General features: G+C 34.4%; 1 protein-coding gene across 1 annotated transcript in view; it reads left to right on the top strand.

Annotated features, from left to right (window-relative positions):
• LOC128658136 (calpain-13-like) overlaps nt 1-14,911 on the top strand; it is a 281,469-nt gene that overhangs the window by 108,703 nt on the left and 157,855 nt on the right. Inside the window, exons 3-5 of the mRNA XM_053712636.1 lie at nt 7,130-7,199; nt 9,746-9,864; nt 14,467-14,600. Of these exons, the coding sequence (XP_053568611.1) occupies nt 7,130-7,199; nt 9,746-9,864; nt 14,467-14,600 (323 nt within the window). The remainder of the gene's footprint in view (nt 1-7,129; nt 7,200-9,745; nt 9,865-14,466; nt 14,601-14,911) is intronic.

Genomic DNA, 14,911 nt, shown 5'->3' on the forward strand with positions numbered 1-14,911 from the left:
TTCACTTATTGCAAAACCAACCACCTAAAAAGTTTAGCTGAGGTTAACACAAAAAATAAAAAAAGCTATTTTTTTTACTGATAGCATTATTCTAACATATAGAGAACAGTATTCAATTAAAGGGATAGTCTAGTCAAAATTAAACATTCATGATTCAAATAGAGCATGCAATTTTAAGCAATTTTCAAATTTACTCCCATTATCAATTATTCTTTGTTCTCTTGGCATCTTTATTTAAAAAAGCTGGAAAGTAAGCTTAGGAGCCGGCCCATTTTTGGCTCAGCACCTGGGTAGCGCTTGCTGATTGGATGGCTACAATTATACACCAATCAGCAAGTTCTACCCAGGTGCTCAACCAAAAATGGGCCAGCTTCAAAGCTTACATTCCAGCTTTTTAAAATGAAGAAACCAAGAGAACAAAGAAAAATAGTTTACAATAGTAAATTATAAAGTTGCTTAAAATGACATGCTCTATCTGAATCATGAAAGTTTAATTTTGACTATACTATCCCTTTAAAGTTACAAAGCAATAAATTGATCTCTTATAAACAGAACACATCATTCAATATCACAATAGAAAAATGACAAATTATTTATTTTAACCTAAACGTAACCATTATAAATATTTCTTTTTATATATATAACAGCAAGTTAATCAAATACACAAATTTTTCAATACCTGGATTCATATCTCTAGACAATATTTACAGTCAAGTCTAAGCATTTCAAAACAAATGAGTGTCTTGTTTGCTGCCCTTGTTTTTCAGTAGCCAAACTTCACCTACCACTTGCCCTATGTGGAGGAGACACTCTGGGCTTTAGACTTCTGAAGATAAGTTTAGCTATGGACATAATTATAGTATAAACTACATTGTTTTGTATCAGTTATCTGTTCAAGCAATTTATGGAAATGTATTTAGCAGGGTTGGCCTTGACAAATCAGCAGTTACTTACAGTTCCAAGAATTAGAAAATCAAAGCTAAATTACATGAAAAGAGAACATAAATAGTAAAATAACTAATCATTTTTATATTAGGTGTTTACTGCCCTTTAATTTATCTCCTTAAGGGTGATGTAACTAATTAATCTTTGTTCCTTTTTACTCTAAAAAGTGTTTATTGATTGGTTGTTTGTGACCTAAAGCATTAGCAAGATCAATGTAAGTATGGTCTAGGGATATGAGCCGATATACAGTCCTTTTGGTGAATTTAAAGGGACATGAAACCAAAAAAAGATTTTGTGATTTAGATAGAGCATACAATGTGCTTCATTCTCTTAGTATCCTATGTTTAAGGAGCAGTAATGTACTATTGGGAGCTAACTAAATGCCAATGACAAGAGGCATATATGTGCAGACACCAATCAGCAGCTTCTGAGCCTACCTATGTATACTTTTCAAAAAAAGGATAAAAAGAGTGTGAAAAAAATTAGATAACAGAAATAAATTGGAAAGTTGGGTTTCATGTCCCTTTAAGTTAATTTTCTTTTTATCTTGGCTCACCCTAGAGCAATATTTAACAGGCTTAAACAATATCCAAAGCATTACCTAATAGAGACGGAAATAAAGAAACAAGTAGACAGAAAAGACGTGTTAAAGGGACAGTCAACCATAGAATTGTTATTGTTTTAAAAGATAGATAATCCCTTTATTACCCATACCCCGGTTTTGCATAACCAACACAGTTATATTAATACACTTTTTACCTTTGTGATTACCTTGTATCTAGGAACCTTCTTCCAGCCCCCTGATCACATGACTGTGACTGTTTATTATCTATTGTCTTAAATTTAGCATTGTATTGTGCTAGATCTTAAATTACCCCGTGTCTGAACACAGTGTTATCTATATAGCCCACGTGTACTTTCTGTCTCTTTGTGTTGAAAATAAATTTAAAAAGCATGTGATAAGAGGCAGCCCTCAAAGGCTTAGAAATTAGTATATGAGCCTACCTATGTTTAGTTTAAACTAACAATACCAAGAGAAAAAAGCACATTTGATGATAAAAGTAAATTGGAAAGTCAATTAAAAGTCCTATCTGAATAATGAAAGTTTAATTTATACTTGACTGTCCCTTTAACGTATGAGCTGTGTGCAACTTTACATCACTGAAAGACTAACTATATCCCCTACTGCCCATGAAGTAGAGGCTACCCTGGTTGAGTGAGCCCTAAGCTTATCTGGGTCTGGCACTTTTTCTGATAAGAGGCTTTAGAAAAACATCCAACCAGCAAAAGTGGATTTTAGGGGATCGTTGGCTCTTTTAGGTCACTGAGAAATGTAATGATCCTGCCAAAGTCACACAGAAATTATCTTCTATTTATCTGCTCTTGTATGTGCAGTTGAAAAAGAAAATCAAACTTTAAAACATAAATGTTTGTAATTGAAAATAGCCTTCGTTGAATTATTTATCAATGCAAACTTGTTCCAATGACTATCTATCTATCTATCTATCTATCATCTATCTATCTATCTATCTATCTATCTATCTATCTAGCTCCATCTATCTATCTATCTATCTATCTATCTATCTAGCTCCATCTATCTATCTATCTATCTATCTATCTATCATCTATCTATCTATCTATCTATATATCTAGCTCCATCTATCTATCTATCTATCTATCTATCTATCTATCTATCTATCAATCATATAAGTGTTGTTTTAAATAAATACGTCTATTATCTGCATATAAGATCACACACACAAAAAAAGGCAGAGAAGATTGTGACTTATACACAGGGAAAATACTCATTCTTGATCATTTTATTTTTAAAAAATATATTAGTTGAAAAGTTTAGATTTCAGAATGTTTGGATATTTTGGAAAAACGGATTTGGCAATTTATACCGGTGTGTGTGTGTATGAGATATATATTTAACATTTTTTTTTAATTTGTGGTTTCTTTTCAGATAATATTATTCACAGCATTAAAGTTGAGAAATAGAGATTAACTCTTTGTTGGAGAGTGCCACAATGTCATATGTTTTAGTCCAAACTGGAAGCGTCAGGGTTAATGCAACAGCAAGATTATCCATTATAAAAAGAACATTTCCTGTATAGTTCAGTGAGCAGTTGAAATCAGCATATCAAAGAATCAAAATGAAATAATCATGTACTCTTTTCACTGAGCCACTGATGAGACGCTCTTCAGTAATTAGGAGAACCAAGAAGATATTTTATTCCTTTTTTTAGAAGCATTTAGAGCAACAAGTAAGCCAACTGATTGCATTTATTGAGGATCATAACATGCAGTAATATATAAGAATCTAGATGTAAAAAATTCTAATTGTGATTGGTTTCCATCCAAATTGCTGTTATTTCTGTGCTCACTGACAAAAGTGATCATTGTCTGGATGTTTTATTGCACCTTGTGCCAAATAAAGACAATATTCCAATTGTTTAAACAAGCTGTTTGTGTTCCTTTATTATAATATGTCGGTATTGTAAGTTACAACATTCTATGTATTAAGTAACTTATAAATATTAACTGAAGAAGTTGAACTGACTTTAGGCTATATGGCTCAGTTTGTTGATTAGCCAATAGCAATATTTTTTAAAACTGTAGTCGGGTCTAGAGCTGTTCACCCTACTTAAAAGGACACTCAAGTAAAAATTAAACTTTCAGATAGAGCATGTGATTTTAAACAGCTTTCCGGTTTACTTTACTTCCATTAACAAAATGTGTACATTCATTTTATATTTATACTTTTTGAGTCTCCAGCTCCTACAGAGCAATTGAGCATGTGCAAGAATTTGAAATATATATATAAATTCAGGTAAACAGGAGGGCACTCACGGGTCTTTCCATCAACAAATAATTTCCTTTATTTACATGAATTAAATCACATACAGGTCGACGTTTCGGCTTGTACAGTCAGCCTTTATCAAGACAATCTACAAATAAATAAAATACATGAATCTAAAGGGCTACAAACAATGTGCACCATAGATATTTATACAACAATCAAGAAAAAGTGATACACAAAACACAGAATGCTCCCCCACCAACATCCCATTGAAAAATAAATAAATATATACCTTAGATTTAATCTGAATTTTTGATTTAAAATGCAAATAAAATCCTGATAAAATGTTTTCCAACAGTACAGCATATAGTGTATGCAAATATTGTGTTTTGAAAAGAAATCTCATATATGTTACACAGAATATGATATTAGTGTTACCATTTGTAACCAAAATAAATCAATTCAAGTGTTTGTGAAAGAGCCGTGTCACGGTTATATTCTGTATCATTAGACTGCTGAACATGTTACATTCAATATTGTGACATAGTAGCGTTTGCACAAAGCAATATTAACTACTCACTATAGTGCTATACGTTCATGTGCAATAAGCCAGACAACGATATTAATATAAAAACTAAATTTCAACAATGGACAGAGCATATAGTTAACATATCTACCTTTGCTTGTTAGTAATTGCAGCTTCTCATGCCGCCATTCAGGATAGCAATGTGTATGTGTACTAACCAACGCATATTAAAATACCCGCCGATAGGCTGACGTCATTGCATATGAGGTCAAATGATTGGTAGGATTAAACAAGGGTGTGACAAGCGGACAGCAAATCAGGGAAGTGCAATAATCTTGCACACACCATCAGATATATGACAGCCGATATTAATGCTATGTATAATATACGTAAGAACGTAGTCATGAAATATTTTAACACAATTATGCAAAAGTATTACAAATACCTTAATATGTCAATATTGTAATATGGCAAGGAAATACAATGTGTACAATTGATGCCAATTTTTCTAAATCAAAACTCAGATCAGGAAAAGTGATTAAACTAACAAAGGGATAATTTAGCAGATAGAGATAAACCCCATGAATAATGGCAGATCTAATAAACTCAAATACACCATAATAATAATAGGGCATCTATTTAACACTGCATGAACAATAACATGCTGGTCCCTAGGGAATCGATGGAACAAATAATAATGAACGAGCAAGCAGCTAATGACTAAATGGTTGATTAATGCAAAAGTTGTTTAATAAAACAGAGATAGGTCTAATTGGGTGTTAAACCCTTTTGGATACATAGTACCAAGATGGTGTATCCACCGTGCCTCACTCTTTAAAATCTTTTCATTTCTGTTACCACCTTTTTTAAGGGGTGGAATCCTGTCTATCAGCATAGTTCTCATTATGGCAATGGTATGGCCATGTTCTAAAAAGTGGCATGACACTAGTTGATCACTCTCGTGATTTTTATAGGCTGCCCTGATGGCACTTTTATGGTTGGCAAGACGTTCCCTAAAAGAAGTACAGGTCTTGCCAACATAGTACCTCCCACACGGACAGATTATAATATAAACAACAAAATCTGAAGTACAAGTGAATCTATATCTTATAGAATATTGTTGAGTCGTATACGGATGTCTGAAAGTATCACCTGATAACATGGTATTACAAGTTACACAACTGCCACACTTGTAGAAACCCACCTTACCCTTTGGTAGCTAAGTTTGTGCGTCACAATTTATGTCATGTTTAACCATCAGTGATCTTAGACTTTTGCCTTTTTTATACTCCATACGTGGGGTTTCAAATCTTTAAAAGGTAATTTTGGGTCCTCAGGTTTTGGCCAGAGTATTTTTGATCAAATTACTGTCTGGTGTGTATGTGGTGATAAAATTAAGGGCATTTTGTTCTAATTTCCTCACTCTATTCTTGTTAATTTGTGAGTGCCCTCCTGTTTACTTGAATTTATGTTTGAAAATTGAGGAGTCACCTGGGCAACTTAACAAACATTACTGGAGTGAGTGCATGTTGTGGATGTACAATATATATATATATATATATATATATATATATATATATATATATATATATATATATATATATGCGCAGTTATGATTTGCTGATGGCTGTCACATGATGCAGGGGTAGTGGAATTAGACATAACTTTAAAATTTGTCCTAAAAAAATCTACAACTCATTTGAAACTCAGAATAATTGCTATTGCATTGTCTTTTTTTATCATGCATTTGTTTATTATGCAAATGTACTATTTTTATGCATAAAAATGAGCAGAATTAAAAAAAAAATTGGCTGAAATAAAATGTTAAATAAAAGCTGTTAAAATTTAAATTGTATGCAAACCTAGCAGTATAATAATTGCTTTAAATGCTCAATGACTGAGTATAGATACTCTCTCAGATTGGTGGAAAGATACAAACCTCTGCAAGTCTGACAAGAAATGCTCTATTTGCTTAAAAACTGTTGACTATAATCCCCCTTTAGTTGGGTTGACTGATTACTTTTAAGTTGGGTAATTAGAACTCTTATTTGTCAGCTACCAGTAATCACTTTATTAAAGGGACATCAGATAGAGCATGCACTTTTCCAATTGATGTTTATTATCATATTTGTTTATGATTTTCATACCCTGTGTTGAACTTAGATCTTTTCCATGACAACATACCTAGGTAAGCCACAGAGGGTACATGTGTCTTGGACACTATATGGCAGCAGTTTTTTGCAATAATGTATAACATTGTTGCAAACATTGCTAATGTAAAAGAGTATTTCTGGATCAGAGAGCACTTACTTTGATGTATAATATCTTCATTTTGTACATAGAGATGCTCAGGTTGTTTATTTGAATATTTGAATTATCTTTATGAATCATGAACGTTTAAACTTGACTTCCATGTCCCTGTAAGTCTGAATAATGTAAATGCTTTATGGAAAAGTATACAATATAAAAGTGAACCAAATTATTTAACCAACATAAAAGTAAAACTGAGGCTGTGGGTATTTTACATAAAATGGAAAATTCAAGAACAAGGGGTCATGATCTCAAGCTAAAGGGTAGTAGATTCAGGAGTAATCTGAGGAAGCACTGCTTTACAGAAAGAGTGATTGATTTATGGAATAAACTTCCTCAAGAGGTAATAGCAACAAACACTGTGGGGGACTTTAAAAATGCATATGACAAGCATAAGGCTATCCTATGAACTAGATAAGTTTATACTCTTAGGTAAGGTCGGGCAGACTTGCTGGGCCTATGGCTCTTATATGCTGTCAATAGCTATGTTTCTATGTAACATGAATAATCATTTATTCTGTGTGTTTTTTTTTTTTTTTTTAAAGGAAATCAATAGAGATCCTCGCTTTTTAGTGGATGGAGCAAATATATTTGATATTGTCCAAGGTGAAATTGGTAAGATTTTTCAAATGTTATGTATTGAGTCTTTAAAGGAACATTGTAAATAGATTTTTCTTTGCATAAATGTTTTGTAGATGATCCATTATATATATATATATACACTAGTCCTAAAGCCCATTCACACGGGCCATTTTTTGCAGTATAGTGGTCTCGCCCCTTGCTCTCTCTCTCTCCCCCTCTCTTTTGTGCTCTCTCCCCCTCTTTTGTGCTCTCTCCCCCTCTCTTTTGCGCTCTATCCCCATCTCTTTTGCGCTCTTTCTGGCTCCACCTCTCTTTTGCTCTCTCTTCCCCCTCTCTTTTGCTCTCTCTCTCCCTCTCGTTTGCTCTCTCTCTCCCCCCTCTCTTTTGTTCTCTCTCTCCCCCCTCTTTTGCCTCTCTCCCCCTCTCTTTTGTGCTCTCTCCCCCTCTCTTTTGCACTCTCTCCCCCTCTCTTTTGCGCTCTCTCGCTCCACCTCTCTTTTGCTCCCTCTCTCCCCCCTCTCTTTTGCTCCCTCTCTCCCCCTCTCTTTTGCTTTCTCTCCCCCCCTCTCTTTTGCTCTCTCCCCCCCCCTCTCTTTTGCGCTCTCTCTATACCCTCTCTTTTACACTCTCTCCCCCCTCTCTTTTGTGTTCTCTCTCTCTCTTTTGCGCTCTCTCTCTCTCCCTCTCTTTCACGCTCTCTCTCTTCCCCTCTCTTTTGCGCTCTCTCTCTCCCCCTTTCTTTTGTGCTCTCTCTCTCTCTTCCCTCTCTTTTGCGATCTCTCTCCTCCCCTCTCTTTTGCGCTCTCTCTCTCCCCCTCTCTTTGCTCTCTCTCCATTCCTCTCTTTGCTCTCTCTCTCCATCCCTCTCTTTTGCTCTTTCTCTCCATCCCTCTCTTTTGCTCTCTCTCCCCCACACCCACGTTCCCACCCGGCCACGCCCACAGCCACTCACACTTTTGTCGCAAACAGCATGTCAGGTAAGGCCAAGTGTGTTTGTCCTTGTGCTGTCTCTACTGCGCATGACAGCTTTGGACAAACACACTTGGCCTTTTATATTATAGGATTGTATTAGATGTATACTGATGTCTACAGATTCCGTGGCTCCTGTTTGTATAATCTGTTTTTCATGTGCAGTGAAGGGAAGTGGGGGAAGTGTCTTCTCCTCCTGTTTTCCCAGTCCCTTTCACTGGGTGTCCCAGCCTAACTTCATCAACAGTGCTAAACTGAGAGCTTCTATGTCAATTTTTAAAAGGATTTATACAGGATTTCTATATCAGTATCTGTGCATATTCTTCTGTATAGTAGTGTCTATTAGATTCAGGGTTCTGATTTCAACGTAATTCCCTCTCTGAGAGGGATAGAAACATTACAACTTTCGTCTTTAAATTACAGGAAAAACAGGCAAAATAAAGAATAAAAGTGTATAGCAAAGATGATTAATTAAACATCATTAAACCTTTTGGGCTAAATATAAATTTGAGCAATATTTAGCTCCCCCCTCAAGCGTGAACTTCACAAGAAATAAGCTTTTTGCGTGCGTCAGATTGTGCGCATTTTACAAGTTGAAAGTAAAAATGTGCAAGCAAAACCCGACACACGAGTTATTCATATTCACATTCCAAAGTTCTTCACTTACAGAAAAATATTATTATTATTGTAAATACATATTTCTGTATATATATCTGTATAAACCTATACATGTATATCTATTCCTATAGATATATAGGTATAGATATCTATTTTACACTAACATTGTCATATATATATATATATATATATATATATATATACATATATATATATATATATATATATATATATATATATATTTAATAATAAAAAATATTTTTTTCTATGTGAAGAACATAGGAATGTAAAATATGCACATACAGGTTAGTGCACATGCAGAATTATTATAAAATATAAATATTAAATCTAAAATATTAAAATTAAATAAATATTCAAAATGATTATACGTACTGTATATAATATATATATATATATATATATATATATATATATATATATATATATATGTATGTATTTTTATATATATATATATATGGATTTATGGATTATATAGAATTTTCTACCATTGAACCCTTATAACTTTTTTCCTTTAATATTTATATGACTAATTTTTAGCAGATAGTGTTTATATAAGTGTAACTGTAATTTTCAATGTATTTATGTTAAGTGCAGCTATTTAATAACGCACTACCCCTTACGCAAGGTTGTCAGTCATGCAAACTCTGCATGCATAAAATGCAATTGTGCTCTCAAGATTGCGCCTACTTTCAACTTGTAACGCAAGCGTTTTTTTTCATTGCATGCAAAAAGACAAAAGAAACAATATTGATCATGCTCAACAGTTTGCACGCCACTTGTAATCTCGCCCTTTATGGGGAATGACATTCTGAATTTAATATCTCTTCAATTCTGTATTTTTCACAATAATGTATTATTATCTAGTATTCATAAACCACTTTTGTTGTGAGATTAATTCTTGGAATGCAAAACTGAACAGTGATCATTGCATTATATGTAAGAATAATATTTATTTCACGTTTCCCCTACAGGTGATTGCTGGGTTCTTGCTGTTGTCGGTGGTTTAACTTTGAGAAGAAAATATCTAGAAAATGTCATACCAAAAGACCAAGAGTTTACCTACAAATATGCTGGGATTTTTCACTTCAGGGTATGCAATTTACTCATATACATTAGAAGAGATTATGCACAGCACAGAATATAACTGTGCACAACATATGGCTTGTAAATCAAGATACATCTTTCATGTGTAATTTAGTTTATTTAATTGTTAGTTATTTTAATTTTAGTATAATAGTTATGTTAGGTTAATTATTAGCTTAAATTTATGTTTTTTTTTCATTTCACAGGTAAGTTTTTATTTATTTTAAGATAGGGATATTGTAATTCTAATTTATAGTTAGGGGGTTGTTAGGTTTAGGGGTTAATAGTATAATTTAGTTTTTTGCGATATAGGGGGCTGGTAGTTTAGGGGTTAATAGGTTTATTAAGTGGTGGTGATGTGGGAGGCCAGAGGTTTAGAGGTTAATAACCAGTTAATGGGCCAGAAATGGCAATTTTTTCAGCATTAAAACCGTAACACACAACTAGTAATCTAGCCGCATGTTTGCTAATTTCAATATTCAGTTTCTGCCCCCCTACACAACAGACAGTGCACGTGTTATATTAGAACTTTAAACCTTGAATAATAATACCAGTATCGATAGCAGATCCGCCAAATCTGTGCATGTGTATGTACTCTAAGCGGTCTACAATATATGAGTCGGGTCAGATACGGTCTTTGCATGCACACATTTATATATATATATGTCACTTTGTGTGACGAATCGGCTCCGGTCCACAGAGAGGGCTTAATGCGGTATGTTATTGGTACATAGTTGCACTTCGTGTTGTAGCAGCACATTAGCTTGCATTCAATTATTAAAGTTACTCACCGCCGCTCCTCCCCTCCTCGGTAGCACTGACCCGACTCCTTCCTGCTCTATGAGCGTTCCATGCTTCCCGGATCCGCGCTTTCGCCTTTAGTTGCAGAGTTCAACCCGGATGTCAGGGTACAGGGTAATCCACACAAAAGAAACTTACCCAGGGAATTCTGTTTAAAATCAAATGCCTTTATTTGTAAATTTCATTAAAATCTTGCAGCAGCAAAGTTTGCTGCTGCAAGATTTTAATGAAATTTACAAATAAAGGCATTTGTTTTAAACAGAGTTCCCCGGGTAAGTTTCTTTTGTGTGCATGTTTGTTAATGGCTGACAAGATACAAGCCCCACTCGTGGTCTGAGCAGCTGCAATATCTAAAATGCTGAGCCCAAGGTGCTTATAGCATCTGGTAATGACACACGTGCAGAGAAAAATGTTAACACTAAAACAGTAATAACTTCTACTAGAATCATTTTTGCCAATACATGTAGATTGCAAATATGATTCTATTCAAAGATGTAATTCATATATGTGCAATTCAATTTTTACCCGAATGTCCCTTTAAGGTCTTTTTAATTTGTGAAGTAAACCATTTTATTACTAGTATATCACAGAACTGCATGCCCCTACTTGCACACCATAGGCTCAGCGCTTGAGCAATATCATGAAATTCACTGTGCACAATAGAAGTCTGTTAGGCGGGGGATTTACCGCCCTTGAGCTATCCGATGTGCAGATGTTAGTTTGCCCTAGACTATCGCTCAAGCACTAAAAATAACTTTAGTTTTGTAATATGAACACAAAATAGAAGTGCTATTGATTGTGCAAAAGCAATTTTATTGCACAATAGCACTAAATAATTTGTGCTACATTTGTTACCCAGCACTTTATGTTTTGTGTTTCCAATATCTTGTTTTACCAGCTGCAGAGTATAAATTGTATAGAAATTGCTCTTTTAGTTTTTTGTTTGAAAAAAAAAACAAACTATTTTAGCTCGTTAAAACCTCAAACCATTGTTCTCTAGAACATGCCCATTTAAATAGACACCTCCTTATTTTCTCTCTGTATCTCTTTCTCTTTTAGTTACTGAAAGTTCTTTTTCAATTGCTGCAATATCCATTACATATAACACTATGCAGCTGGTATAGCAAATAATTGTTAAAACATTAAAGGGACAATGTACTTATTCAAGTAGCTGATACCAGTTCATTGTATTTCAAGCACTAGAACCAATCTCCCACTCAATGTTTATTTCTGATGTTGCCTCTTGTTTACATAGCTTATAGAAAATACTGCAGTATTCATATGTTCAGGATAGGCGTTTCAATAGGCAAAATCAATTATTTCAAATAACAAAATAATGGTAAATGAATTATTTGTAAACAATTAAATACACTCGGCAGGTAAAATGACTGATTAGGACTATATTAAATCTGAGAACAGAATGACACTACAATGTTCATTGTAATCTACTTAGCTGAGGAGTCCTACATTTTAAAACTAAACCCCAACACTGAGCCCCAATCCTAAATCTTAAACCTGTCCCTTTAGAATGTAAGCTCTTAAGTCCATTGGTTTTGTAGGGTATCTGAATAAAACATGTAAATCACACATAGGGGCCAATTTATCAAGCCCCTATTATTTATCAAAAACTGCTGCTCCATAACTTGTCCACCTGCTCTGAGGCCGCGGACAGAAATCAACCAGATCGAATATGATCGGGTTGATTGACACCCCTGCTAGCAGCCGATTGGCCGCAAATCTGCAGGGGGCGGCATTGCACAAGCAGTTCACAAGCGTATGCTGTCGGCATTTATCTATGTGCAGCGGACATGATACACTACATTGTATCATGTCCACTCGCACATTAATAAATATACCCCATAGTAACTCATGTTATGGACTCTCAACCCCTTCCTTGCCAATAATTTGGTAAATATTACCATATTAGGGAATTGTTGTACAAGACAAATAAACAATAAATACATAAATAATACTAATCGTAGCAATCACTACCCCTATTCCCAAACCTACAGCTATCTGTAACTAGGTGTGTTACTTTACTATTGCCAAACCTACAGGTATCTGTAACTAGCGGTGTTACTTTACTATTGCCAAACCTACAGCTATCTGTAACTAGCTGTGTTACTTTACTACTGCCAAAATGGGTCAATCAAATTATACTCTCTAAAGACCAGCCATAAGAACATGTTATCAGCTTCAGATTTCAGTAATATTATACTGTAGTTATCAGTGGCTAATTATTAAGCTGTTATATAACTTTATCTTCCCTTAACTGTACATATAAAGTTACATTATTATGCTAATATCTTTCTAATCCTTTCTTTTACTTAGTTTATTTGTGTTTCATCAGGATTTTGGTCTGTTAAACATTTTAAATATACAGTGTCAATGGCATCTTGCTGTGCAAATAACTGCTGTTTAGTGCAATAATAAAATACCGTGCTCTTTATTTACTTAGTTTAAGACGCAGTTAAATAAACAGAATTTCCCAAGGATTCAATGAAACCACAAGCTACCAAATCCCACATGATTTTGCACTCTGTGTTGTGAACACTCGGCATTGAAGATAAAGATGAATTTTAGCCTGCCCTGATTTTTTATTTTTTATAATATTATAATTGTTTATGGATTTCTACGAACTAGTCACACTTTGTATACTGCTTCTTGTGTTATTGGTTACTATAATACAATGTTGCATATATACTGAATTTTCCTCTGTACAGTGATCATGTTTCACACCATTAGCAGCCAAAATGCTGATGTTACAGATAAAATATTGTACTTCAAAGGGAAATCATTCAAAGTAACAAAATTGCACTTAACACTTTTCCAATACATTTGTCATGGCCCCCTAATGTTAATGTGGGATGCAATAAGCGATATTGTGACCACGCTAACACACCTATTACAAGTTGAAAGTGAACAGTTGCACTCAAAGTATTAGAAGAACTGAAGACCTGTGTTTCCATAACCTGTCTGCCTGCTCTGAGGCGGCGGACAGACATCGCCAGAAATCAACCCGATCGAATATGATCGGGTTTAATGACACCCTCTTGCTAGCGGCCGATTGGCTACGAATCTGCAAGGGGCAGCATTGCACCAGCAGTTCACAAGAACTGCTGGTGCAATGATAAATGCCGACAACGTATGCTGTCGGCATTTATCAATGTACGGCGGACATGATCTGCAATATCGGATCATGTCCACTCGCACAATGATAATTTGGCTCCCTAGCGTAAAGTGTAAGGGTTAAAAAATTGTTTTATCACAAACACATCGTAATAACCATATCAAAATCAAATATTACACTCATTTATACACTTTTGTGATAAAACTTTTTTATATAAATATTAAAACATTTTTCCTAAGGGTTAAAAGGGATATGGTATATGGATAGGTATTTGACCGTAAAAGGCTATAATATGTATATATGTATATGTGTGTATATATATATATATATATATATATATGCACTCATTGGATTAAGTAACATGCTGAATATGTCTAAATATGTGTATATGTGTGTGTGTATGCACTGTTGGTCTAATGCGGTGTCAAATTAGCACACCAAAGATAAGTGTTAGTATTTTTAATTTTTTTTAACAGTGTGCCCCATTGAAGTCTATGGAAATTTTTTTTAAAGTGGTCGGGATTTCCAAATTCCTGAGGTCAGCACGCATCAGACTTTCACTCACGCTCTAACGTTTTATTTCAACTTGTAATAAGCTCGCTTACCCGCCGCATTAAAACTTTACTTTGAGCCCAATTTTACAGCATGGCCTTTATTGCATTTTTCCTTTTCTTCCAGTTCTGGCAGTTTGGAGAATGGGTGGATGTTGTGGTGGATGACAGACTTCCTTTCCTGAATCAAAGATATCTCTCTGTTCAACCTCGCAGCAGCAATGAGTTCTGGCCGTCCCTACTAGAGAAGGCGTATGCTAAGTAAGCCCGACACTGATGTGATCTAAGTATTTTTAAAAAAAAATCATAAAAATATATTTATACTGTAGTAGTTAAATGTGAGGTTAGTCTTCAAAAAAATATAACTGTATTTTTCAATTGACATTGCACTTTTTTAAAAAGCAAATAAGTCCAAACAATAATTCTATGTTAAAAAATGATTTTTAACTACTTAAAGCGCCCGTTTTTAAAAATTCGATTAAAAACAGGGGCACTTTAATTAATCAAAATGTACATTTCACTCGTGCTGTGAAAAAAACCTTACTTTTTAATCTTGACAGCAGCTCCAGCTT

The sequence above is a fragment of the Bombina bombina genome, chromosome 4 (genome assembly GCF_027579735.1).
Source record: "Bombina bombina isolate aBomBom1 chromosome 4, aBomBom1.pri, whole genome shotgun sequence".
Taxonomy (NCBI): domain Eukaryota; kingdom Metazoa; phylum Chordata; class Amphibia; order Anura; family Bombinatoridae; genus Bombina; species Bombina bombina.